This window comes from Diadema antillarum, unplaced genomic scaffold (genome assembly GCF_040938485.1).
Source record: "Diadema antillarum isolate AM-2024a unplaced genomic scaffold, OU_Dant_1.0 seq00000170_RagTag, whole genome shotgun sequence".
Lineage (NCBI taxonomy): Eukaryota > Metazoa > Echinodermata > Echinoidea > Diadematoida > Diadematidae > Diadema > Diadema antillarum.
In genome coordinates, this window is record NW_027271239.1 from 929,755 (window position 1) to 957,229 (window position 27,475).

Here is a 27,475-nt window from a genome sequence, read left to right on the forward strand (position 1 = left end):
GTCAGTGAATGTGGGAGTTCAACCTGCGTATATTTGAGGTTTGCTCGGGCGAAGTGCCACATAGCTGGAAACTGATGACATAAACAAAAGGCTTCTATTACATTGGAAAACCGCGCGATTTTCAGCATGCTTGTATAATGGGTGGAAATGATCTGCTTGGCGGAGGTCTGCGCTGTCTGAGTGCTTTTCTAGTTCATACTTGGCTTCATTCTTGCAATGCAGTGGGAATGTCATACTGACAACAAGTTACGATCATATTTGTTTTGTAATTACCGGTATGCAAGTCGGCTTATTTTGGAGTAGCCCTACATGCATGAATCAAAATTTTCGTGAAAATTTGATACATATTGCCAACATGTGGTAAAATTTGGTACAATTTGTAAAAAGCTGTAGACCTTGTGAAGAATTCAGATTCAAAAGCATATGAGCAAGATGAATTCATTTTGAGTAAAATCAAACACATACTTTTCAGAAGTTATGACACTTCGATGGTAAAGTCCTAAACTGGAGTTTGCTTTAACACAGAGAGTTGTATAGATTGAAAACTATTCAGAGTAACAGTGGGTTGAATCAGATCTAAGGAAAAATCTTAGAGATGGTGAGAGTGTCATGATGTGTAAATCTGTATCATTTATGTAGTTGTAACACAAATCAAAGAACTTGTTAGCTTTTTGTGAGCTGCTTATTTGCAACGGACAGAAAGACAGACCTCCCAACCCTCCTGAATTGAAGTACATGTACATGTAACATATCTCTCTCCCTTGTATGGTTTTTCTTTGATCATTTGTTTTTTGTTTATTTGTTTGTTGTTGTTTTCTCTTGGGGTATACTTTATTTCATTTTAAACATCATGAATGATCTGATCCATTAATTATCTCATAACCTCAGTTGTAGGTATGATCCTGTCAAAGAAATGTAATATTTCCTCCAATACAGTACAGTATAGCACTTCCTTCTGATGGCTTAAATACCGTCAGAAATAGTTTCATATCATAAAGCACACCATTTCACAAAAAGTTCTGCAATATGTTTTCCTGAAGAGTGTAGGAACCGGAGTGAGAGGAAGTTGTTTCATGCAGGATGTGGTGTTCTCGTTATCCCGTACCACAGCATACAATTTGTCTGATGAATGCAGTAAGTTATTGCCTCAGCCAAGGAAGGAGGAGGTTAACGGGATCGTATGGTTTTGGTTGAGACCTAACCTCGGGTTTCTAACATTCTGGGGTGAGATTATTTTCAATTCAATTCGTTTATTCATCTCATTTTCTTATAAAACAATACAACAGTATTGAGTTTACAATACAGAACAAAAAGATAATCCATCATTTTACATAACTGTGAAAATGAAAAAAAGAGAACTTGAATAAAGCCAAAAAGGCCTTGTAAAGTAAGTTCCCTTATGTACATGCACAAAATAATTGATTTTTAAGGTACAAAGTGTAGACATGGACAGAATACAAACAAATACAACAGAACATTACATAACAAAACAAAACAAAAACATAAGACAAATGATATGATAGATGACTATGTGTGATTTGCTAGAAGGTATATTTTCAAAAATTTCTTAAATGAGGACAGGCTATTATGAGAAACCTCTTATGACATATGATTCAAGAGCATGTAATTCCAAAAGGAATTCAATATTTATATGATGAAAATTGGTTTTGAAATGGCTGAGATACAGTACCCAAAACAGGGCAATTCAAATAAAATGTGGGACCCACCTTTTATTACGATCGCTTTGTTTTACTTTATTTATTGATGTCTCAGCCATTCTTAAACAGATTTTTGTCAAATGAACTTTGAATTCTTCTTAAAAAGGTACGCTCTGTATTATTTTACAAACGGTTTATCTCACAAAAAGTTCAAAGCCCAATTCTCACCTCTACCAATACTGTACTATCCCTTTAGGTGATCATCAGCTTTGGTTTGCTTATTTGCAGAGTAACTCAAAAAGTTGTGAGTGGATTTGAATGGAAATAGCAGGAAAAGTCGATAATGACACTAGGAACAGATGATTAAGTTTTGGTAGTGATCCAGGAATTTTTATGGATTTTTATGGATTTTTGGAATTTTGGCATATAAGGTCAATGAACTTGGGAGTTCTACATGTACATGTAGCTGCGTGTACTGGAGGTTTAAATACGCGCACTAAAGCACATGCTCCACTGATGATGTGAACAAAAGGCTTTTGTAATGGGAAATTGCCTGCGTGTTTTGTGGAAATTCACGAGTACCTGGCTAAATTGGCGGAGGTCTTTGCTCTCGGAGTGCTGTTCTAGTCATTTTAAAGGACAAGTTCACCTTCATTAACATAAGGATTGAGAGAATGTAGCAATATTAGTAGAACACATCATTGGAATAAAAAGTTTGAGGAAAATCGGACACTCCGTTCAAAAGTTATGAATTTTTGAAGTTTTTGTGCAGTCACCGCTGGATGAGAAGACTACTGCAGTGTATGATGTCACATGCGTACAACAATATAGGGAAGATATAAAGAGAATTTCACAAAATGTCATCTTTTGAAAAAAGTACACATTCCCTCGACTCGTCACTGACGTATAATTTGGGTAATATTATTCCCATTGCCTTTAGAAAGAGGCAAGTCAAGTGCTCTTTTATTATGCGAAAAAAGTGAAAATATGTTGAATTTTCTTTACATTTTCTTTATACTGTTGTACAGTGTACTCATATGACTTGTTGTTGTTGTTGTTGTTGTTTTGTGTTTAGTGGCGTTTTCCATTCTCTTTAGAATATTTACGCCAAACACTTATCTATAAATTTCTTTTCCTTTTATCATTTTTTTTTCCAAAAAAGAATATTGTAATGAGTATCCTTGGTCAGCTGTCCGTACGTCTATTTGCCTGCTTAAAATATCATATCTTCTGGCCAATCCGGCTCATTGTCTCGAGCAGACTTCTCAGCCGTTAAAACGGCCTAGGCCCCTCCGATATGCAGGCAGTAGAGTCCGATGCTTACCAGCACAGGAACCTCAATTGGTCCGATACAGAGCCAAACAAAACAAACAGGCAATATTAATAAATTACAAATATATATAATAATCACATATACATTCTTTAATAAAGTAAGCAATCTCTGGGCTGTGGTGCGCATGGAAAGCCTCTTCAGGGTACCTCGAGGCAGAGTTAGTGCAAATATGTACACTCATAACATAACTCATATGACATCACGAGCCTTGGTAGTCTCCTCATCCAGCGGTTCCAACACAAAAATTTTAAAAATTCATAACTTTTGCATCGATTGTCCAATTTTCCTCAAACTTTCACTGATGTGTTCTACTAATATTGCTGCATTGTCTCTCAATCCTTATGTTTATGAAGGTGAACTTGTCCTTTAATAGAATTTTTTTTTTAAAGAATAAACTACTATAATGCATGGCTTGATTTACGTACATACAAAATGTACATACAGCATGTACGTGCAGTTACGTATGATGTGTAACATGACAGAAATGTCATACTTCCTGTTACAAACTGTCCGTTTTTGTTTTGTCTTGGGTTTATTTGTTGTTTTAGGAGAAGTGCTCAGCAAACATATGTTAACCTACATTGATCATGATGAATGCTGGCATAAAATCCCTCACATTCAAACTACACTTTCCTAAGAACAATGAACTTAGGGAGGTTGGGAGGGGGCAGCACAGACAGTATCATAAAGGAATGGACATATCTTGAAACTGCAAGTATTTGCTGGTACACTTGGATCTTACGCAAGCCATGCAGCAAGGCATATAAAAGGTACTAGGTATCGTGAAAGTGGGTGATAGATCATGATAGGATATATGTTAGTACAATCCCCCAGTTTATGTGGCCTTGCTTGAAGGCATCAAATGGGACCGGTCTGTAATTAACCGGTTGAGGACGAGTCCCGAGTATACTTCAGCAAGTGTCTATGGGAAATGCATGTTGTAGCAAAATCAAACCGACTCAACAGGTTAAATAAGCATATCAGTATATTTACTTCCCATGTTTCTGTGCATTGTAGATATATATGCACTTTTATCTATAACAAAAGACACTGTGAAGTACAGTGATGTACAGTGTGTAATGGCTGAAGTTGGTACACAAATGCTGACTTATTACATTTATAGGCCGAGTAAAACAAGAAAGCAGTGTCTTGTCCTTGTGCGTCCGGATTTGGAGCTGCGTCAATCTTTTTACTATTATTTTTCAAAATGCTGATAAAAAAAATATGAATTTGCTACTCGCGTCCCTGTTCGCATTTTTTGGAGTTGCTACATCAACTTTTTTTTTTAATATTTACTACTCTCGGACGGCCAAAAAAAACCACCAGAAATTCACCTATTGATCGTGATTTCACGCACGCATGCATTTTAGAATCTCTGATTGTGCGTAGTCACTGTCGCATCACAACCACTATGTAGAACCAGCCGAGAATCCTCCTAGCTACATTGTATAAACACGTTTCAAAACGATTTTGTGTTTACCAACTCTACAGAAACACATTTCTGGCTCAAATGCGTTTGCAAGCGCACTTTTTTTTTGGTCATTTCCAAAACATGTTTTTAACCTCATAATCCAAACAGCTTTGTGTTTATTAATGCCAAAACTCCTGAAAGTTGTTTGGAAACCCTAATATGTGCCAGAAGTGAGTTAATAAACACACCCCTCTAGGGGTGTATGTGTACGTATCATACCACAACCGACTAGGCCTTGTTGGTTGTGGTATATGATACGTACAATGCAGTCATTGTTATGATACGTACAATTTGTACACGCATACGGCAATGCTGTAGTGTCATTATGAAATGTGTAGAAAGCATCAACATTCATGGTAAATCTTCAACTTTTACCTGACTTTGGATTCCCAGATAGAGTTATGAAATGCTATGGGCTAGTTTAATGCATGTTTGAAAATGACTGTACGAGGCGATGCAAGACTTGCGAGCACCTTGCACTCTGCAGCAGCTTTAGATAAAAAATACTGTAGTAAGAAATCAAATAGTAATGGCCTCCTGCATCACCTTTTTCCAAACATTCAGACAAGAAGCTACTTCCTTTTTTTACTTGGCCTTGCATACATCTGAATATCAATGGCTTATAATATACGGTCAGTTTTACAGTAAAGGGTGTAACTTTGATGTGGCAAGGGTCAAAAATTAAAGTTGTGTTTCCATTTTTATCTTTGCCTTTATTTCATATAGGAATGTCTATATTTTCAATATTTTGTCATTCCAGAGCTTAATTCTTAGGCTAAATATGAAAAATGAAGTGACTATTATGGAATTTTAGATAAATTTAGGTAAAAACAACAAGAATGTTTTGGTCACCCACAGCAACCAAATGAAGATAAATGGTGGATGTAATGCAACTTTTCATTTGCTGTGAACATATATTTGAAATATCAAAACACTTTTCCCCCAACAGATATTCGCTCTTGCAATTATTTGGATGTGAACTTCAAATTCCAAGGTAAAAGTGGTACCTGACAAACTATTTTTAAGTTAAAAGAATGTTCTAGGAGCAAGAGCCACTCTAAACATAGCCCTAAATTATCTCTTGGTAACAAACATTTATCAACCCAAATCCCAAAGAAATTTGATTATTTTTGACAAAGTTGAAATTTTCAGACTTGTGAGTTTCGGAGGCTTCAGTTAACAAACTAGTGTGTTTCGGAGGCTTCAAAACTGCTAACACAAAGTTCTAGTCCTGTATTCACTTAAAATAATAAAACTACTGTAAGCAACTATCACTACATGCTAGAATAACAACAGGGCATCAATAAAATGTGAATAACAGTATACAGATGTACATTTTATGGCAGTGCATAATGTTTACCCTTCATACAAATTGTACTTATTATTATAAGGAAATTGGCTTCCACAAAAGTGAATAACAAACTGTGTACACTTTGAGCAATGCTCAGTTCGAATTTATGACATTACATGAGGCAATATGATTCTAAAGGAAACTGCAACAGTAGCAATAAAAGTACACTGATTAGGAACATCTTTTTTCTTTTCTTTTTTTTGCGGCTTAAAGTTAGCAGGAACGCATGTTTCGGAGGCTTCATCATGACTGTTAACATGCAAAAATGGTCCATTTTTAGGTGATACGATTGTATGAAGTACATTAATGCAGCTGATTGTTTCCAAATAACTAACAATGTTGTAACATGTAAAATAGTATTTATTTGTATGCAGAAAAAAGACTTTCCAACATATATGTTAAGAGACAAAGAAAACTATTTTAAATCTTTATGCTCAGTTGTATACATACACTGTATTTGCATATCCATGACTTTGGCAATGCAGAACATGATTAGGCTACACACATGTACAGCTGTATGCATTTGTCAAACTTTTCATCATAATGCAGTAAGAATTACTTTCAATGAGTTAGAACTGTAGCTATAGACTTGATGCAAAGATTATGTTTGCTTGCTTTATAAGTGCAGTTTGTGGGATGTATATTGACATAAACCACCCATCATAATTGTTTTACATACATACATTATGTAAAATCAATTTCAACTGTTGATGAGAAAGGGATAGAAAATAGACTATGTGATGGCATGACGGTTAGATTACAACATAGCATTGTAAAATAAAGAAAGGGGAAAAAAGGCTTATAAACATTCTTTTGCATATGGACCATGCTTGATATCCCCTACTATAGCTATCAAATGCAGTGATCATGGTCATACATGTAGAACAGCAATCTTAAACACCGATCAGCCATTCCATGTAAGGGTCATCATCAAACTGTCATCATCAAAATGGAGTTGGAATTATAATCAATATATTGGTGATATTATCATGGAGCTCACTAGAAATTGAAATGGTCAAGATCCCATTCATCTTTTTGAATCGCCTCTTGAAAAGATAAATGTACATACCCTACCCATGACTGTGTATGAATTTGAATAAAAAAAAATGTTGACCAAATGTATAGTTCCCTATAATGATAGTTAGAATTTTACTTTCTTTTTCTGTGGTATACAAGTCACCCCTGTTTCATATCATTTTATTTTTATTTTTTTAAAATTCTTCAAAGGCTTCTTTTTTTTATAGTTATTTTGTAAAATTCCAGTTTGTGTGACTCCTGTGACAGCTAGGAGGCCTGTTTTTGAAAGTACGCATTGAGAAATTGCTAACAGAACTTTTACTGTTTCTAAAAATGACAACCTTTTTAGCAAAAAATTAAAAAGCAGCAAATGTGTTTAAATATCTAAGTTTGTTAGAAACCCACAAGTTTGTTTTAAATAGTATATAAACCCACAGACTACAGTTTTAACCCTTTGAATTTCAAAATAGTTAGGGGCTTGTAACTTTTTCCAGAAAAGCCAGGACTAAACAGATTATAAAGATTTCAATCATTTCAGTATTGTTCTTCATGAACATAACTTCTCCAGTCACCCACCCATGTAAACTACATGTACCCCATGGCAACAGGCTATTTAAGTAGAGGTCTATATGTCATTTATAAACAATCCTATCCCAACCATTACTGTCCATTTACTGCACTGAGAACTACATCCGCAAACATGTCATAGAGTCTCACACATGTATGCAAAGAGATGTTTCGTAACACAAGTTACATTTTGTTTAATCAAAAATAGTCAAGAGGTCACTGCCAGCATGATAAAGTATGGAAAATAGGGTATAGTATCAAGATTGTGTTGCACCTAGCATGCATCAGATCTGACATACAGATTGACATGAAAACCTGTCTGAATGAAGTAATCAAATGTCAAAATTCCAAAACAGTACCCTGTGATCCAAGTCACACCACAGAAATGATAATCTGCAAGATGTTAGCTATTTTCAAATCCAATCACAAATTTATTGATTAATTACTTTCCTCCAAATAAGTATTGGAAATGAAAGTCAAAGAACTTGTTAAGAAATGGAAAGCTGAAAAAGTCAAGCATGTATGGCAAAAGCAAATGCCATGTGAGTAACAATGGAATGGATTTGTCAATGGGTTATAAATGAACATGTAAAAGATTGTGTTTCGAAACTATTACACTCAGATGATAGTGAGTCGAAAGTGTAAAAATCCAAAAAGTATTTTCCACCATTTGGTCTTGATCATGCATAAAAGATACAACCTTAAATTCAAAAGTAATATATTTCTTAGTTACGTGTATGCTTCCCTCTTGAATAACCATCTATTAAAGTCCTTGAATCTTCAGGACAGGAATAGTGTTCAGTTCTTTTAAAAAAAGTGTATTTAACACTTAATAACCAAGTAATTGTTTGGTCTTCATTAACAAAGTCTAACCAGTCACAAGAGTGATACAAATATGGTCACAACACTTCAACTTCTCTCAAGAGTAAAAATGAGTTATCCAACTTAAGAACATTGATGTATCCACAACTACTTGCTTTGTTGCACTACTGTTGCATGATGTGGGCATGCATGCAAGCTGGAAGTCACTTTCATTACTCACAATATCTAGCCTGTTTCATTGTTTCAAAAGGAAACCCACAAAATAAATGCTTTTCATACATTTAAACAACTATCTACACCTTGCTTGAGGAATCATTAAGTCTCATTCAGTCCAAACGGTTATTTGATAGACTTAGAATTACAAAATTGTAATCAAAACATTCCATTTACATGCTGTTAACATAAAATGAAGCCTCCGAAAAATCTGGAAAATTAATTTGGTATGCTGTATGTTTTTTATGAAAATCATGTATGTTATGTAGAAAGTGATGGGTAAATTGTGTCTTTTTTGGTTGATATACACTGTTTAAACATATTTGTGGGGCAACATCCTCATCTGCTAATATCTTGTTGCTGAGTGAAAAGGTGAGTTATGTGTGACACACTGCACTGTGTAAGAAAAATAGGTAAATCGTATAGTAAATCTATATTGGTGAGTAAACAAAGCAGCCAGAAAACTGAATGTGATTAAATATCTTTAGATATGTCATAAGCGATCATTATGTGGGTGAACAATAAATCTAATTTGATTTTGTCCAGAGAAAATCACAAAAATGCAGTGTTAACATCCTTTTGAAGCCTCCGAAACCACTTTTTCTCTATTAAGTGAATTAGCTCAAAAAATTATTGCAGTATCATAATGTTTTTATTATTTTTGTTGTCAGTCCATGTCTGTTGATGATTTCATAGCATAATTTGGGGCAAACACTCAAAGAATTTATCAGAAATGTCAAATTAGATGTTTTTGCTGTTTCGGAGGCTTCAATGCGTCTCGGAGGCTTCACATGTTAACGGAAAATTTGTATTGTCTCCTATTTTCAGAGAGTTTGGCGGATCTTAACTATTTTTGGTCTATTAGGTTAGGGCCCCATATCCTACATTTTGACATCTAGATTAGGTTGCTCCCCTTATCTATATTCATATTATTTGACCAAACACTTTGTTTCGGAGGCTTCAAAACTGCTAACGGAAATTTCACTTGATGGAATAAAATTATCACAAAATTTCAAATAGCCGTAGAATCAAGTAAACTTTGATGTAAGTCTAAAGTTTAGCTGCACCTTACTATTTTCAGCATAAAAGAAAGTAACCAAAACACATCCACTGATCATTATTGTCCACCAAAGGTTGTAAACAATTGTTAACGGAAAATGAAGCCTCCGAAACCTCAAATTTGAAGTCATAGTATTCTAAAATAAAGGGCCAGATACAAACCAAACTTATTTGGTCATTTCAATTGACCATACAACTATGCTTTTAACATAAAAAAATTAGATCTCTGCAGTTGCTGTAGAAAATTATTAACATTTCAAAAATGTTATATAAATTTCAATGCAACAAAATAGTCATTTTTAGGGTACATATGTGACTGTCAAAACAAAACGCATCAATACCTGGACCTGATTATGCTACCCAAGGTGGCTACTCATAAGGTGACTCACATGGGAAAAAATCTTTGAGATCTATAAATCTATGTGTTCAGGGTGGGCCAAAAGGCTAAAAATTGAAAGTTACACCCTTTACTGTAAAACTGACCATACTTCAATGAGAGGTGAGGTTTTTTTTGCTGCAGTTTGAATTTTTATGTTGTTATTACATGTATATAATCTTTTGATGAATGACCCTACAAATTTGTACATGTTTATAGTGACGATCATTTTCTATTTCAATTTTATTCCAGGTAAGATATTTTGGTCATCACGAGTGGATGCATAAATAGATGTCCATTGCAGAAGGTCAATATCATCAAAGAATAAATTGTGATTGCACCCTCTAACAAAAAATATTCACATACAAGATAGAGTATATTATTATACTGTATGTACATGTACAGTGCATTTTATACATTCTATCTATATATGCGTGGTTTTCAGTATCAGTGCAATACCTAAATTATGTGGATATTTGTTATTTTGTATATCTTCCCAGTTGTTACGACACACTGAAGAGGAGATGCAAGCCAGAGAAAGAGCTGTATCCCCGCACAGTCTGGCTGGGCAAGCCAGGTCCCCGCCAGGAGAAATATCCACCAAACAAGATCTGCAACCAAAAATACAACATCTTCACATTCCTACCACTTGTAAGTTGGTCACTCTAACAATGCTGTCTAATTTACATTGTGTTGTTGGTGGTGTTTTTTTTTTGTTTTTTTTTTGGGGGGGGTGGTGTTTACAGTGTCATGCTATGTAGTGTATTTGTATCACATTTTTCATTATTTATTCATTGTTTTAAATCTATGTAATTTTTACTTATTGTATACATATCCAGTTTTAGCTACTGATTGATGGTTTATGAGTCTCAATATCAACTTCAATCCAATTGACGGTGTGGTTTAAAAACATTGGGAAAGTAACTATCTGCCCCATGGAGGTTGATACAGGTTCTTCTGACATCATGATATCTTGTGTACCATTGATGCTGCTTCTACAGCTACTGCAGAAAATAATCAATTACATGTTACAGAGATCTTATACTTTTTTCAAGGGCCAAGATTATATTCTTTTTTAATCAATGTTAGTAGTGTGTCTTACATTTTTAGGTAGATTATATTCCATTTATAAAATAGAGGCATTGAATTTCTAAATTCTTTTATGTAAGAATGTTTTGAATGTGGGTTGATTAATTATTCTGGCCCCACCTGAAGTAATTCTTGCTCAGATTATAAAATACAAACACCTGCATTCCAATCCAATATAATCGGGTCTAAGGGTGCATTCGAGCGCTCTAAAGCAAACCAAAGCGAGCTGAACCAAAGCGTACCATACCGAATTGTGCCAGTTTTGGAGCGTTCGAGCGCTCTGTTGAGAAAGCATACCTCACGAGTTATTTTTAGAAAAGGTCACGCATTTTTGTAGCAAGAATGTCATCCATCTGGCGCTTGAACTACAGCTGTCCCCAACAAAGAGAATTATGTTTTTGCATTGTGATATATATGCATGATACGCGCATGCTTTACAGCGAACTTTTGGTACGCTTTTGGTACGCTTTTGGAGACATCGGGAAGTGGTCCACTTTTGGCTCGGTACAGTACGGTACGGTACACTTTAGGAGTGTTCAAGCGCTCCTCTGGCGCGGGTACAGTACGGTACAGTTCGCTTTAGGAGAGTGCTTGAACGCACCCATTCTCTGTATCCTGTAGTTGTGAGCTACAGGGACTTCGCAAAACTCTTGTTTCTGTAGTGCATGCAAATGTCTGTACGTTTTGCTCACAACGGATTGCCTTAACAACCGCAAAGCCTACCAGAGGCTTAATCTACAGTGTATCTTGAAGCAACTGATGAATGCTATGTGAAATCCTGTCTCAGATACTTCATTGGAGGGAGCAGGTGAATAAAATGGTTTGTTACACTGGGCTGTAGGGAGAAAACATTTCAGAAACTGTACAGTAGGATGGGAGACTGATAGCAGAGGAAGTAACAAGACATGGATTCAGAAACGGATGGATTCAGAAACGGCAGAGTTCAATGCATTAGATAACTTAACAGACCACACCACCATCCCCCCCCCCCCCCCCCTTGATACTCACCATCCCATTCTGGTCCCTCCCCTGTTTTTCCCGTGGGGTCGTCTGGGATGCGGAGATCATCCAGGATGCTCTGCTGGTCTCCCATGACCGAACTCATCATCATCATCATCTTGGCTTCTGATTTGGATAGGGTTGTGCCCATCGATCTGGAAGCGCACTGGGGGATTGGGAGTGAGGTAGTCTTTTATTAAAGCCTGCGGCTTGTGAATCTGCTTGTCATGCTTAAAGGGGGTAAACACAAGATTGGTGATTATCTTATGTCAAGTACCTTTAGTATATCTCTTTGTAAGATATCAATGGTAACATGACATGTAATTTGTGAAATGCATTTAGGCTTGTCCCTCTTCATGCTTTTCATTTGCAGATTATAACATAGATTATAGATTTTTTGGGGAAAAAAAGCTCAATGATGTTTTAAAGTTACTGTAAAACGACAAATGTTTGCGTGCATTTTAATTTTGCTGGAGCAGAGTTTCGCAAACTTAAAATGCACACTAAAGATCTTGTCTACACTATATGCATTGAATATTAGGCAACTCGCAAAAATTTCATGTTGTGAATAAGGCCTTTGGCTCCCATTCGCGAAAATTTCATGCCGCGAAAATATTGTATTGTACAGTAGACTTATCAAAGAAAATGCAGTGTACATTAGGTACAAGACGATTGATAAGCCTTGAAAAGTATGCACACTAACAACATACAAGTACATGTACAGATAACTCAGAATATCTACATTTCAAATGTAATGCTTGAGAAAATTATGGATAGATTGACAAAGAGGTGACCCTTTTTTTTTTACAGTGACAAAGAAGTGACCTTTTTTTCAGCTAGGGAAATATGACATCATTCATCATGCCTGATTCAATATATCTATTGAGGTTAGATTTATGCAGCACTTGTTGTTGGAATGGGACAGTCATCTTTCTCCGTACAGTACACTGTTTGAATTGGCCTGTCCACCACTGCTTTCAGTATGCACAGAGCTACTATATCTGAGCTCCATGTTACATGTTTATTTTTAGCACTTGAGTAGCAGGTGCCTTTTATGTGCCTAGTTGTTGGGTGTAGCAGGATAGTGAGCTAGGCGCAGAAGATTGAATTTCATGAGAAATGCATGCAATTAGTCCAATTACTTTCCTACTGATGTAGGTGTAATTGGATCCTGTGGGTTCATGAGAGGAATGAGGTCTAATGTGACTGTGTGTGTAGACTCTATGGCAAAAGCCTGTTATTCCAACATGTGTAGTGAAAGATATACAATGTAGTATTGACATAATATGTCACTACATTACAATATAATGAAAAAAAAAAGATACCACCTCCATATTTGGAGCAATGGAAATGACATTTTCAATCATCTGTGCCAGAATTTCTTCAGAATCATAGAATGCTGTCACTCAAAGGGAATTATATTAGACAGTGTATCCAAAATGAAACAGTAAACTACAAGAATTAAACCAGTATTTCAACAGATTTACACTTGTATGTGGAGTGTGCACCCCCCCCCCCCTTTCAGAAATCAGTTGCAATGTTGGAAATCAAATATACTCTGTTGATCAAGACTTGAAGTCCCATGTTTGTCCATCAACACTGAGAACTTTGGTGTCAATGTGCCTTCAACTGCATGCAGACTACAGTGTATCATGTATCACTGCACCAGTAGTAATGCATTATTAGCAATATTGACCAATGTGGGTCACTGGTATTACTGAATCTGTGAACTGGACATTCGCAACTGTGCTAGAATCTTAAGTCAATATATGTGGCTCTAGTGTTTGTTGATCTGTGAACATAGGATAGAATTGTTGAAACGATTGGTCAGCTCCGTCAATAGCTAACCCTTTATATCAGGAGCTGATGGTCTGGTTGACTATTTAAGGTTCACATTTGTGTTGCACCTCCCGAACAGCCGAAAACGTCTAGGATTACAAGTTTTGGTCTGAGCTATTAATCGAGAGAGCACTTGTTTGCAGTGCTCAGTGCATAAATATTTGCATTTTATAATGTACCCTGTCAACCGCCCTAGCCAGCATAAGTTAGAGGAGGCTCGAGGTTTGAGTCCAAACAGCAAACCCTGTGTAAACTGTGTGTGAGGGTTTGGTTATTTATCCATACTGATGTTGTTGGCAAAGCGTGCATATGGTGTTTTCAAATTGTACGAAGTGCCCTATACACACAGACACAATACACCTCAGCTTGTGCAATGCCAAGGGGATCGCAGAGTTCTTGTCAACAATCTGGTTGGTTTACATAATTTGTCCAAAGTGATTGTGGTCCTGCATTCCTGCCTATTAGTATATTAGTGTCACTGAGGATAAGTCAGGTGTATTAAACTGGGTCATGGTCCCAGTATGAACTCTGCAATGGTTGAAAACCCCACAAAACTCTTTCAATTAGTTTGCACCATAATAGATGAAAGAAGCCTAAAGCCTTTAAAGCTATGCAATACATAGATGAGTTAACAGCATTTACTCCCCATGATAAAGGTGCCTACAGTGTAGATGGTAAAGTGATAAAGTATGTGCTCTTTTGTGTTTTTATATACTTACATAAAGTACTATAAATTCACTCAGCTCAGTTTTCTGAGCAAAGCTCTTTTTTTATACAATGTATGATGTTTGGCAGCTCTGGTTTCCATATTTCCTCTAAAACGCACAGAGATTATTACAAAGGGGTATGATGTAATCTAGAAGTGGTCATATAAGCTTTCATTGTGAGAAAGAAAAGGCATGCTGTCATTTTTTCTTCTTCTTGTAGATACAGATTTAATTCCTAAGTTACTGACTAGGCTGCAGAGATTTTAATAATTTGAGTACTTTCATCTTGTTGTGCATTTAGCCCCAGACAACAATGAAAAGGTGGTATTGTCTTATTATGGAAAGTGTGGACTCAACTTGCATGCAAATGAGTAGACAGCAGTTTTGTGACCTAAATAAACAGGATGAATAGGGGAAAAGATGCATTAAAAAAAGAAGATTTTGTTATGAGTTATTAGGCCCAGCTGTGTCAGTGCAGCAGATGTTTTGATTCACATGATTCATTGATGTACACCTGCTTACAAATGTTTGTTTTTGGGTTTTTTTTTTTTTTTAGTAGTCCACGCAGACTATAGCATATTAGAGAATATATATATATGGTATCCTACATTGGGAGTAAGAGTGCAACGAGCAGCATTTAGCACCTCAATTTGTTATCCACATGTTTAAAGTTCAGACATACAATGTATTCCCCCTTTTAGTCTATTTCAATGTCAGGATATAAAAGCATACATGATTTGCTTTCTATGCACATCAATCTACTTGGGCTAATTTTTTTAATTTCTTTCCCTTATGTCCTTTTTTTGTGTGTGTAGGTATAACTGAAGGACATGTAGTAAGTGTATGATATTGGTAATTTCTGTTTGATATTTCAGTTTACATACTCTAACAGAACCCAATCAATCAATAATGCACAAGACTTACATAAGAGAAACACAATATAGCCATAGCTAGGGAGCTTTACCTTTTTATAGAAAAAGACTACCCATAATATTTCAGCATACAGGTACATGCAATGTATGTTCTTTTGTTGTATGTGTCAAAATGAATGAAAATGATGTGATTTGAGTGCAGTGTGTGGTTTGATAATCATGTCATCATTGTTGTACCTCTCCTCTAGGTTTTATACTACCAGTTCAAGCTGTTCCTCAACCTCTACTTCCTTCTGATGGCTCTCTCCCAGTTCATTCCAGCGCTCAGAATAGGCTATCTCTACACCTACTGGGCTCCTCTCGTGAGTAACCTTTGACCTTTGACACCTTACATGATATATACTTCCTGTTCTCATACAACTGACATATATATACACAGTTGTAGTTTCCCTTGATTCCTGGAAAGAGGTTTGAATGTTAATTTCTGCAGTCACATTTCACATTTCTCTGAAATGCTATTACACTGAGGATCCGATCAGCAGAATTCATAGAAACATTTTGAAAGAATCTGTAGTCATATGCCAACATCTTGTTTTGTTTAAATATCATTTTTATGGTTTATGTATATTTTTATCTCTGCCTTGTGTACATCTGTATGTAAGTCACTCAGTATGACCCTCTACTCCACATTATCTGCCACTAGATCGATGGCGCATGTAAATGCTTTACTTTTTATAATGCGAGTGGAAGGATGATATCCCTTTGTTAGACTGAAGTTTGACGTTTACAGAATCTGCGGAATATCGTCAATGCTGTTTAATATGCAGCACAACTTTGGTAGGCTATTTTGAGTAGGATCTTCTGCCAAAATTCACACTCTAATTATTGGTTCTCCTGTCTCAGTCGAAAACCTTGAAAACCGTCAAGTTTTTACTAAGACCCTCCCCCACCTTCCAGCTCTTCAAAGATTTCCATTAACAATGTGACTGTTTGAATGAAATATTGGTCCCCTCTAATAATTTTTTTTCCCATAAATCCTCAGAGGTAAGTAATGTTGGGATGACCATTACTCTTTTGACACAGTGGCGTACACAAATAACTTGGCATGGACTGAATGCATGCCTTTTGTACAGTATGTCACTCTGCTCAATGAATTTACACAGTAGGACATAATGATTTTGATGTGCATGAAAGCATTTGATGTCATTGATTAATCAAGTCTCCCAATCCTTCTTCGGACCCTCAAAGAGAGAAGAAAAGACAAGTTAGTATGACCTCAAGATGGATACCATTAGATGTGAGGAAGAATAAAGGTGCTGAATTATCAAAGTCTTGCTCGGGAATTATTTATGCTCTTTGAGCACTCAGACAGAGTGGTAAGGGGCATTATAAATACCCCTGTCAGGGAATAATTTTCGGACTCAAATTTGATAGCAATTTCAGCCGATGAACAATAATTCAAATGGTATCATGTGCACTTCTGTGGAAGAAAACTGCTACATAAAAGTTAGTTTGTGTAGCAGTTGTGTAAAAATGCGTAGCAAATTGCGATGCGATACCAGGAAAATTATTCCCTGCCTGTTATCATTTCGTCATTATCATCAAATTTGTATTTATATCCCAACCAAACCTAGTTTGATTGAGTTTCTATAGGAATCAGTGTGTGGTCAGTCGGATGGGCGGACAGGCTGTCAGTCTGTTACAAATGTTACAGATCAAATTATTTCTCCAGTTTTCATACAATTTGAAAAAAGTTTGGTACATGTGTTGAGCTCAATGCAAAGTTGTGCAGCACACAGTTTTCAACAGTAGCAGAATGGGCTTTGCCATGGTAATGGCACATTTATCAAATCAGGTAAAATGCTTGCAAACCAAATTGCTGTTCCATTCTGTCAGTGGTTCACTAGATAATTGGTTCACATGAAAAACTTGACGTAAAGTTGTACAAGACACACTTTTGAAGTGTACCACAGGACTGTACTTGAAAGTATGTTGCCATGATAACAGTACATTATGACCCGAAATCAGAAAAAGCCTTGCAAATTGGAATTCTTCAGGGGCTCTTTTTTTTCCGATTTAGAAGACATTTGGCCTACATGGTGACTGTGATATTAGTTGTGTGAAACAAATTTTAAGAGTAGTGGAAGTGTGTTGCCATGGTAACAGTGCACCATGGCTTCCAAATCAGGAAAAAGCCTTTGCACTTTAAAATTTCATCTCCAGTTGTTTGTAAGCGGTTGAAGACAAACTTGATACACGTAGTGATTGCATGTGATCAAAAGACATATTTTCGGCTGTTTCTGCATCTGTGTGTATTTGTGGAAAGCCATCATCATACAAAATTTAATTGTACTTCACACGCGTCATCATTATGGGAAATTACACTGTATCATCAAGCTGCATTTCACCCGCCCTCTATTGGCAGGCTTTCGTTATATTTGTGACAATGTGTCGCGAGGCGCTGGATGACTTCAGGCGGTACAGGAGAGATCGGGAGGTCAACATGCAGCAATACTACAAGCTGACCAGGACTGGACTGGTCAAGGTGCCCAGCTCAGAGATCCAAGTATCTGATCTCATTCTGGTTGAGAAGGTGAGTTTTAAACCTTCCAAACCCTCCTATCTTGTGTCATACCATTGCAAGGGCAGGTGAGAATGGGAATTAATACAAATAGGGAACAAAATATGTGACAAACACAAACAATATAGAAGAAAACAAACTTAATGTATGCAAAATTAGAAAGATGTAATTGGAGTTTACAGTACCTTTAAGTACACCAATATTGTGAGTTTCCCCAATATCCAGTGTCAATATATTCCAAAGTAATGGAGAGAGTGCTGCGTGAGCGAATGAGCGATTATTTGGTTTGAACTTTTGATACAACATATATTATGAAATGGAGTCAGATGAGCATAGTTATTAATAGTGTATATTGCTGAATGAAAGACACATTATAGTCAGGGCAGTGCCATGGACACAATGAACCATTAGCAAGAGTATTTGGAATAGAATTTATAATTCTATTGTCAACCAATGTAATGATTGAAGCACAAGGGTAACATGATTTTTTTTCTAGTGTAGTGCCGTGTGAGGAACAAGGATAGAGTTAATGGAACTTTGTCTAAAGAACCTCAAAGATTTTATTTTATTTTATTTTTTGTGATGCAAGTATACATAGTCACTTGGTTGTGGCTTTATCAGTGGGTAATCATACATTGTATGCTACTTGTTTTGTCCAAAAAAAAAATAAAAAATAAAGATACAATTTGAATACAGGTGAATTACTTTGGAAAGCATCCCAATAGTTTACATGAAGAGTATGTACTGTATATGCTATATATTATGTGAGTATAATATAGTTTGCGAATTAGAACCAGCCATAGAATCATGCGAGTGGTGGAAATCACAGTCAACAACTGCAGTGATAGAATTTGAAATGGATATGTATAATCCTTTTTATGAGAAAAGTTAGGGATTTCCCACCCTGGTGACAGTTGTACAGCTCATTTGTATTATTGCGAGTCACAAAGTCCATGTGATATACAGTAAATGCAAGAATATCATTTGGTCTAATGGAGAGAAACTTAATAGGAATGTATATCCTTCGTGCTTTTTAGATGGTTACAAATCAGTTCTTGGTGGGTGGCGAATATCAATTAACTTCCTCAAAATATGCATGAAGAATCATGTCTGTATGTCAGAGATAGTGAGTGCAGTAGAAATGAAAGCACCCTAGATAACTGTGCACAAAAGTTGACTTGCTCTAGTTTCGCGTTGTTTTAATCGTCACAATGCCCAATGCATTTCAAATGGCAATCCTTCATGTGGTTTGTTGTGTGCAGAGTTGTGTGTATGTGTGTCAGTGTGTGGATAAATGATTGTGTAGTGTACCAGCACATTTACAAGATATCACCTGAGATTAAGTCGTGCAGTTTCTGTACGGATGATCATGATTATTCTCTCAGCAAGAGACAAATTACATTTGACATAGATTTGCTATGAACTAAAAATAAGATATGATAGAGAAACATGCCCAAAATCCTCTTTTTACTTTAACACTTTTGGTAACTAATGCAGGTTTGTCTTGGAGATGTAGAGCTGTACAATCTGTTTTTCTTCTTTCATAAAAAAAACAAACAAACATAGGCACTCACTTTTCTGTATAGATAACTGTAAATAATGAAGGTTTTATCCAGACATTGAGATTCAAATGTCTCTGTAGTCATACAGTATATGTGCTATTTCTTATTGAATTTTATTGTTATCAGGGTAGCTGTTTACATCTTGCACATGGTATTTCTTTCTGTCTGCAGTCTACCCTTCTACTTTCATGTAATTGTCACATTTTATTGTATCAGTTTGTTGGTTTCTCATTTTAAACTGTGTTGTTCAGTTTTGTTTTTGTTTTTTAAATTATGGAGTGAGATGAATTTGAAGTTAATGACAATAAAATTCTCTTTGCCATGGATTTATTATCATATACACCTAAAAATAGATATTTTGTTGGTGTATGGAAACGGTTAACACTCAGGTATTCAGTAACTACCTGTTTTTAACCCATTGAGGACAGACTGATTTTGCTTCAACATGCATTTCCCATAGACATGTGTCTGAGTATACTCGGGACTCGTCCTCAACGGGTTAAGTGTTGTGTCCATCACCAGTGAAACTACAATGTAATATAGAAGCATGCCTGCTGTCACCTCACCAATGCCATTTGTCACACTTACATACAATATACAATTCACGCTTAAACCCACCTTTTGCTACAAAATATGCAATTACATCGTAGCAGTCAGAGCTGCCTGTATACTGCTGTCCGCTGGGGCGTGCATTCTTTGTCGGCAAGGCTGACCAAGCGTGCGCTCACCATCTGTTCGCTCAGCTCGAAATATGTTAATCTCCACATCGGGCTTTGGTAGCTTTTCATAAATAGAACGTGCCAAATTTATTGCCCTCTTTTTTGTTTTCCTATGCTGAATCTTCATGCCGTACACTTCTCCCACTGAAGAAACATTATACACTATATGTACTTATGAACTCAAATTTTACCTCACTAGAGTTTTCTCTTCCATGGATGGATTTATCCAATTGACTGTTGTTGGGTTTTTTTTTTATGCCTCCGCCACAAAGTGTCGCCGGAGGCATTATGTTTTCGGGTTGTCCGTCCGTCCGTCCGTCCTTCCGTCCGTAATGTTATTTTGTGGACAGCGTATCTAAAAAACTGTTAGAGGTATCCTAATGAAACTTGGCATGTATATGTATGAGTGGGCGAAGTTGTGCCTATCAACTTTTGGGCGCACATGATCAAGGTCAAAGGTCAAAAGGTCAAGGTCAAATGCTCAAAATTTCACTATTTCCCCTATATCAATGCAATGCCTGGAGGTATTTTTTTGAAACTTGGTGTATTCATGACCTACCGAATAAAGATTCTCCAGAGAGAGCTTTGGGTCATGAGGTCAAAGGTCAAGTGAAAATGTTAAAATTTCACATTTTTCTCCATATCTCACAAATATTTCAAGGTATCTTCATGGAATTTAGTATTTATGCATGTACTGACTGGCAGTGATCATGTAGGGAATTAAGGGGTGAAAGGTCAAAGGTCAGGGGGTGAAAGGTCAAGGTCAAGGTCAACTCATCAAAATGTCATTATTACTCTCTTATCTATGCAATGCCTGCAGGATTTTTCTTGAAACTTAGTGCATGCATATTACCCAATACAGATTCTCTTGGAAGTTTCTCGCCTAAAGGTCAAATGTCAGAATGTCAAATGTCAAGTGAAAGTGCTAAATCTCACTTCTTCTTTAAACTCATAAGAGGGTCAAAAGTTGGGTACAAAAATCCTCAAATCCCCAAATACCTGCACTCTTAGGCAGTATAGCCATTCATCCAAATAAACCTTGTTCAAGGATAGTGAACACTCAATGCATTTGTGACAAACCTGTCATTTTAATATTTTGCCAGTTATGTGAAGCTGTTATCACACTTTGTCAAGACATTGTGCTATAGACCTATTCGGAGAACCATGCATTATGGCGGAGGCATACCAGTCGCCATAGCGACATTTCTAGTTGGTTTTTTTTTTTTGTCATTCTGTGGTAGTACAATATGTATCTAACTCTTCCCATTGAGTACATTTCAACCATTGTTACAACTCATACCTGTAAGGCATATTATCAAATCTTACTTCACTCATGTGATATAAATTTCCTGCCTCCACAATGATCAGAATTTCCTCCCCTTTTTTCAAGAAAAAAATTATGATCAGCTCAAAAGGATTTATATCCATAGACAGGTATTCAGCAAGATTTTACTGGTACAGTCCTTCTGTGTTCTGCAAACTTACTGCAGCGTCAGCCATTACTAATTCACCCGTGAATGGCAGTGAATTTAACAGCACAATCGTGCCAAATGGGTTCCATATGTTTGATGTCCGACTGATACCAGCATATTAAAGACTTACTGAAAACAAATGGTGCGTTCATTGGAAGCTCTCAAATAGAAGACATGCTGAAACATCAACAACGAGAAAAGCACTCAGAAAGCGCAGATCTCTACCAAGCAGCTAAACTAGCAGCATTTTATGCACACCTAGATATATGCTAAAAATGATCCTATACCCCAGTGATATATCTAGTATCTCTACCTTAGCTTCTTGCTGCGCCTACATGTAGAGCACACATTTGAGGTGCACCTATGTGCACCTCAAATACACACAGCTTGAAATACTTCATTTGTTGCCCCTTATGATTGAAGAATCTTTGAAAAATTGAAAAAAAAATCCTGGATCCAGATGGGGTTTCAGATCACCATCAAAATGTATTAGTCTGTTCTCTGTGTCAGCATCAACTTTCCTTGAAAATTTCCTCCAAATCTGTTCATAACTTCTTGAGTTGTTTTGCAAACAGACAAACAAGCTAACAAACAAGCGAACAGACAAACAAACAAACAAACCAATGGCAACAAAACCATAACCTCCGTGGTGGACATACCAACAACAATATACAAAATGTAATAATGAAACAGTTTTTTTTTTTAAACAAACTTAATTGATAACTTTGGCAGTGCAATTTAGAGTCCTTAGATAGGAATGCAAATGGTACACAAACTAACTTAAAAGTGACAGCACATTTCAGTGTATATGATGTCTTCAGCTGTTTATTAGTATGCATGTGACAAAACTATGCTAATTACAAAGTAACAGTGCATTCACATTCACTCATATTATTTTGGAAGGGGATAAAACATGCACTCATTCTTTTAGTAGTGTCCCATGATAATTATACAGAATTGATAATGTCCTTAATGTGTATACTGTATATGTCTAAGGATTGTGAATGTATGTGTGTGTGTGTGTTCAATATGTTTATGTATGTTAATCTATCAGATGTGCACATGTGATGTGTAATACTTGTTTTATTCTTTGCAACCACAAATTCCAGAATCAAAGAGTGCCTGCAGATATGGTGTTATTGCGGACGACAGAGAAAAATGGTAAGTGGTAACCATCAATTTCACGTTTCGGTTAGCAGCCAGTCTAGCATGCTATGAAAAAGTCAATAGGGGCATTGACTTGAGGCAGACATGTGTATCATGCTTCTGAAGATGTTGGCAGAACACATAGTTGTTTTTTTTTTTAATATATAACATGGAAAGGCATATATCGTCATTTCTCTCACACATGAAGTGATGTGTGAGTGAGGGGTTGTTGTTTTGACTTTTCTTTTGTTTCGTTAGAGCAGGAGGTCGAAAGGCCAGACATAACAGAGTAGATTTACTTTGAGGGCTTTTCAAAGATCGAGTAAAGTTTCAGCAAGATTCCATATCCATCTGATATTGTGTTACACAGTGTGCTGTCTAAAATTATTACTTTCTTCTTTCTGTTTTGTGGAGAGTATACTTTATACTTTGCAATAAATAGAATAAAAATTTGAATGATCTTAAATCATAACCACCACACAAGCAGCAAGCATTTTTCCAAAACAGCTGTCTCATCAAGCGTGCACAAAATTCGTTGGCGGGAAGGAGATGAGAGAGATAAGCCAACAAATTTGTATATTTGAAATGCACTCCACTTTCCTATTTTTACACAAGAACTGATGCTGAAGATAGCCATGTTATTCTAGTGGGGCAACAGTAGGACTGTTTTTACAGACATTGAGAGATTGCATCTTGCATTCTTGTGTGATACAAGTACACTCCACAATACAGGTATCTTTGTAACTGGTGTATCATACATGTAAATAAGCCTGGAATGAGTAAGTGCATTATTTGAAATCAGTGCATAAGATGTGTGATTGTGTGTAATTCAGTGGGTACTGTGAAAACAAATTTTTGCATGAGTAATTTTTTGTGCTTGGCCGGTCAAGATGAATTTCACGTGTTTGTAATTCCACAGAATCAAAACATGATATACATAGCAAGAAAATTTTTGTGTGCTTTCATTATTGCACTAGTTTCTTGTCGGGCGAATTGCACAAAATTTCCACTTTTGCATTAATTCTATTTCTCGTTTACATATCAGATTTAGCATTCGTGTGTTGCATTTGACAGTGCTATGACTTACAAAGAAAAAAAAATGTGTCTGAATATGATGATATGGAGATAACACTACTTTGTCTGAATATGTCTTGTTTCTTTTTTGTGTGTTTTGTTTCGTTTGTTTGTTTTGTTTGTTTGTTTTGTTTTGCTTTGTTTTGTTTGTTTTTGTTGTTGTTGTTAATAACTTATCATTTGGTAGTTCGTATCCTCTTCAAATGTTTGCTTGTGTCCCCCGTTGTCTGCCCTAGGTTCCTGTTTTATACGAACCGACCAGCTGGATGGAGAAACAGACTGGAAGCTAAGACTAGCGGTGCAGAGCTGCCAGAGATTAGCAAAAGATGAAGTAAATGGCTCTGGTGACTCTTCAACAAAAATTCCCAGGGGATGTAGCTAGGACTCGAAGTGGAGTGCCCCTGCATGTTTATATCTACTTTAAAGGAACTTGATTTAACTGTATTGAAAAAGAGTTGAAGTGCTGCTGCATGTTTATATCTACTTAAAGGAACTTGTTTACTGTATGGGGAAAAAAAAAGTGAAATTAGAGAAACAGCAGTGTCACTGGAATCTAACATTTATAAAGTAATATCATAGAAGTATCACCTGTTTCCACCAAAGAGGAATATTGGTCACAGTGACAAATGTAAATTAGTCAGTTATTTAAGGCAATGTTTAGATTACTGTTGTCTATAAAGGGGATGCGTGAATATGCATTAGCTGAAGCAGCTACTTTGTTTTGTATGCAAGCACAAATAAGGATGTAATAAAAAGTTAACCCTAAAAAGACTGGGGGGGGGCCTAAAAGGCCCCCCCTCGACATTTCGCGCGATTACTCAGCAACACGCAATGCTCTCGCCGCGATGCTCTATGACTTTTTTCTTTCGAGTTTCCCGCACATTTTGACACCAAATTTGTGACGCCCAGGGGTACGGTTCTGAAGTTACATAACTTTTTGTACATGCTCGTGAGACCGAAAATGGCTCAAAAATGTGATTTTGTGTACAAAGTCAATACAAATTGAGTTTTATCACATGGTTCATATAAATATGCTTATTTTTACTCTCAATGGCTAAAATCAATTTGTTTTAGTAGTATTATGCTTCAAAAAGGGTCTGCCACAAATTTTGCTGAAAAAATCAACAAAAACAAAAGGTCAAAAAAACAGAGAAATACATAAGAAATTCTTAAAACAATAAAATAAATGAGAAATTGATTTTGATACCGAATTTTTTTTCAAGTACATTTGCTAAGAATGCTACAAAGAATATCTAGACCAAAAATGAGCACATTTGGAGCTTTATTTACTGATTTACATAAAAAAGTCTGATTTCTCGCATAGATCAGCATAATTAATCAAAATAAAATAAAAGAAGACTATTTTGGAAAATTTGAATATACGATCTTGTAGATTACATCGCACACTACCATTGTGCAAATTTCTGCGGCGATCGCGCGATCCACGGCCGAGATCTTAAGGGGGGGCCCTTTAGGCCCCCCCCCCCCCCCGGTCTTTCGAGCAACCAAAATAGCCCAGTCTTTTTAGGGTTAAGAGGCTGAGCAGTTTTGGGGCTTGAACTGGCAGATAAGTTGTCGTTGGTGTCTTCAATTGCGTCAGTCTAGTTTTTTGATAGTTCGTTGTGCCCGGTGCTAGGACATCACCAGTAAAAACTTCCACAGATGCAATCACCTCACAACCCTCTGTTTCAAAGTCTGACAATATTCAATCATTCTAGCATAATGAAAGAGTGCTTGAATTACCCCTTTCAGAAAATAGGGGAATAATATTACTCTGAATATATGTCAGTAGAAAGATTAGGGAATGTGTGCTTTTCATAAGTGATTAGAATATGTGGAATTCCCTTTGTATTTTTCATTCTATTGCTGTCCTATAGTGACGTCATGAACTAATGGAGGCTTTTATCCCGTGATGGCGACACTGAAACTTTGAATATGTTTAACTTTTCAACTGAATGTCCATTTTTTCTCAAACATCACTGATGTGTTCTACTAGTATTGCTGCATTAATTCAATCCACATACTGTATATTTGGATCTCATTCTTCACTTATGATGGCTGTTTAGTCTTAACGTAGAGGGACTCTGAATTTCTTGTATTGTTTTATATTTCTTAGGATCTCATTGAGCTGAATGGCAATGTGTATGCTGAAAAGCCTCAGAAGGACATACACAGCTTTGTGGGGACCTTCACCCTCATAGAAGAGACTGGGTCTACGCAAGATGCCCTCAACATTGAGAACACACTTTGGGCTAACACTGTGGTGGCATCAGGTGAGTCTGGTGTTATTCCTGGTGTACACATCCTACACCAAGGAGGACTTTTCCAGAACACATTACACCATTGTATACTTTGCCTTACTTTACTTGTGCATGAAAAGGAGGTGAGACTAGTGTTATTCATGGAGTATCTCACACCATCATGTGATTGTGTGAAAAGGAAGTGAGTCTGGTGTTTGAGTAGGGATCTACACCTTAGAACAAGGGGATGTAGGTGTTCAAATATACTCAGATGTACTCTACACCATTGATAAGAACACTGTGCATTAAACAAGGGGATATAGTGTTCAGGTACACTGTACACCACAGTGTATCAACCTACGTTGTATTAACCTCATCACTTGACATGATGCAGTGCATCAACACTTTTTACAGTGGAATGTGCAGGGTCTTGACATACACATACTTTACTCCAGAAATATGCCATTTATGGGGGATTACTTTATTTACCACTTTGGTTCGTACTTGACATGGTTCTTTTCAGTTGGAATGCTATGTGAGTGTAGCTATATGAAAGAATATTGAGAAACAAAGTCATTTCTCCCTTTTAGTAGTTCCTCAAAGTTTGACACATGACGTGGACACTGTATGGTACCTACATGCAGATAGAAGTATAATGATGATAATTATAGTGAACACTTCTATAGTGCAATGGTCTATCGAAATCGTGCTCAGGGTGCGTCAATGCTTTAGAGAGAAGAAGAAAAGTATGTGGAGAGTAGAGTTTGGAAAACAAACACATTAATTTCTTTCCCACAAAGTGATACTGTCCTCTTCTATTCAGTCTGCAATGCCAAGGTTGCCACAACATGCCTTTGAATTATATGTTTAGCTATATGCTCATGTGCAATGCTACGTCTCTTCTTTGCAAAGTTAAAGGGATCGTATAGTATTGGTGGAGATGAGGACTGAGCTTTGAACTTTTTGCAAGATACGAAGAAACCACTTATGGATTAGTATGGAGCATACCATTCTAAGAGAAAGTCCAAGGTTATTTGATGAAAATAGCTGAGATATCCCAAAACAAAGTGAAAAAAAAGTGATCCTGATAAAAGGTGATGTCCCACCTTTAACAAATGTTAAATTCCTCTTGGAATTATGTGCACTTTCATATTTCATAAGAGGTTTCTGATTATCTCATAAAAAAAAAAAAAGATTAGAAACCTGATGCCTGGCCTCACACAAAACTATACCATTCCTTTAATGCAACCTGAATCATGATCCTTGTTTGCCATTGTGCTTTCTTTAAACTTCTTTTACAGTTTGAAA

General features: G+C 36.4%; 1 protein-coding gene across 1 annotated transcript in view; it reads left to right on the forward strand.

Annotated features, from left to right (window-relative positions):
• LOC139728222 (probable phospholipid-transporting ATPase IIB) overlaps positions 1-27,475 on the forward strand; it is a 45,214-nt gene that overhangs the window by 1,335 nt on the left and 16,404 nt on the right. The window contains exons 3-8 of the mRNA XM_071639186.1: positions 10,368-10,518; positions 15,622-15,735; positions 17,799-17,966; positions 22,817-22,868; positions 24,164-24,258; positions 26,044-26,200. Of these exons, the coding sequence (XP_071495287.1) occupies positions 10,368-10,518; positions 15,622-15,735; positions 17,799-17,966; positions 22,817-22,868; positions 24,164-24,258; positions 26,044-26,200 (737 nt within the window). The remainder of the gene's footprint in view (positions 1-10,367; positions 10,519-15,621; positions 15,736-17,798; positions 17,967-22,816; positions 22,869-24,163; positions 24,259-26,043; positions 26,201-27,475) is intronic.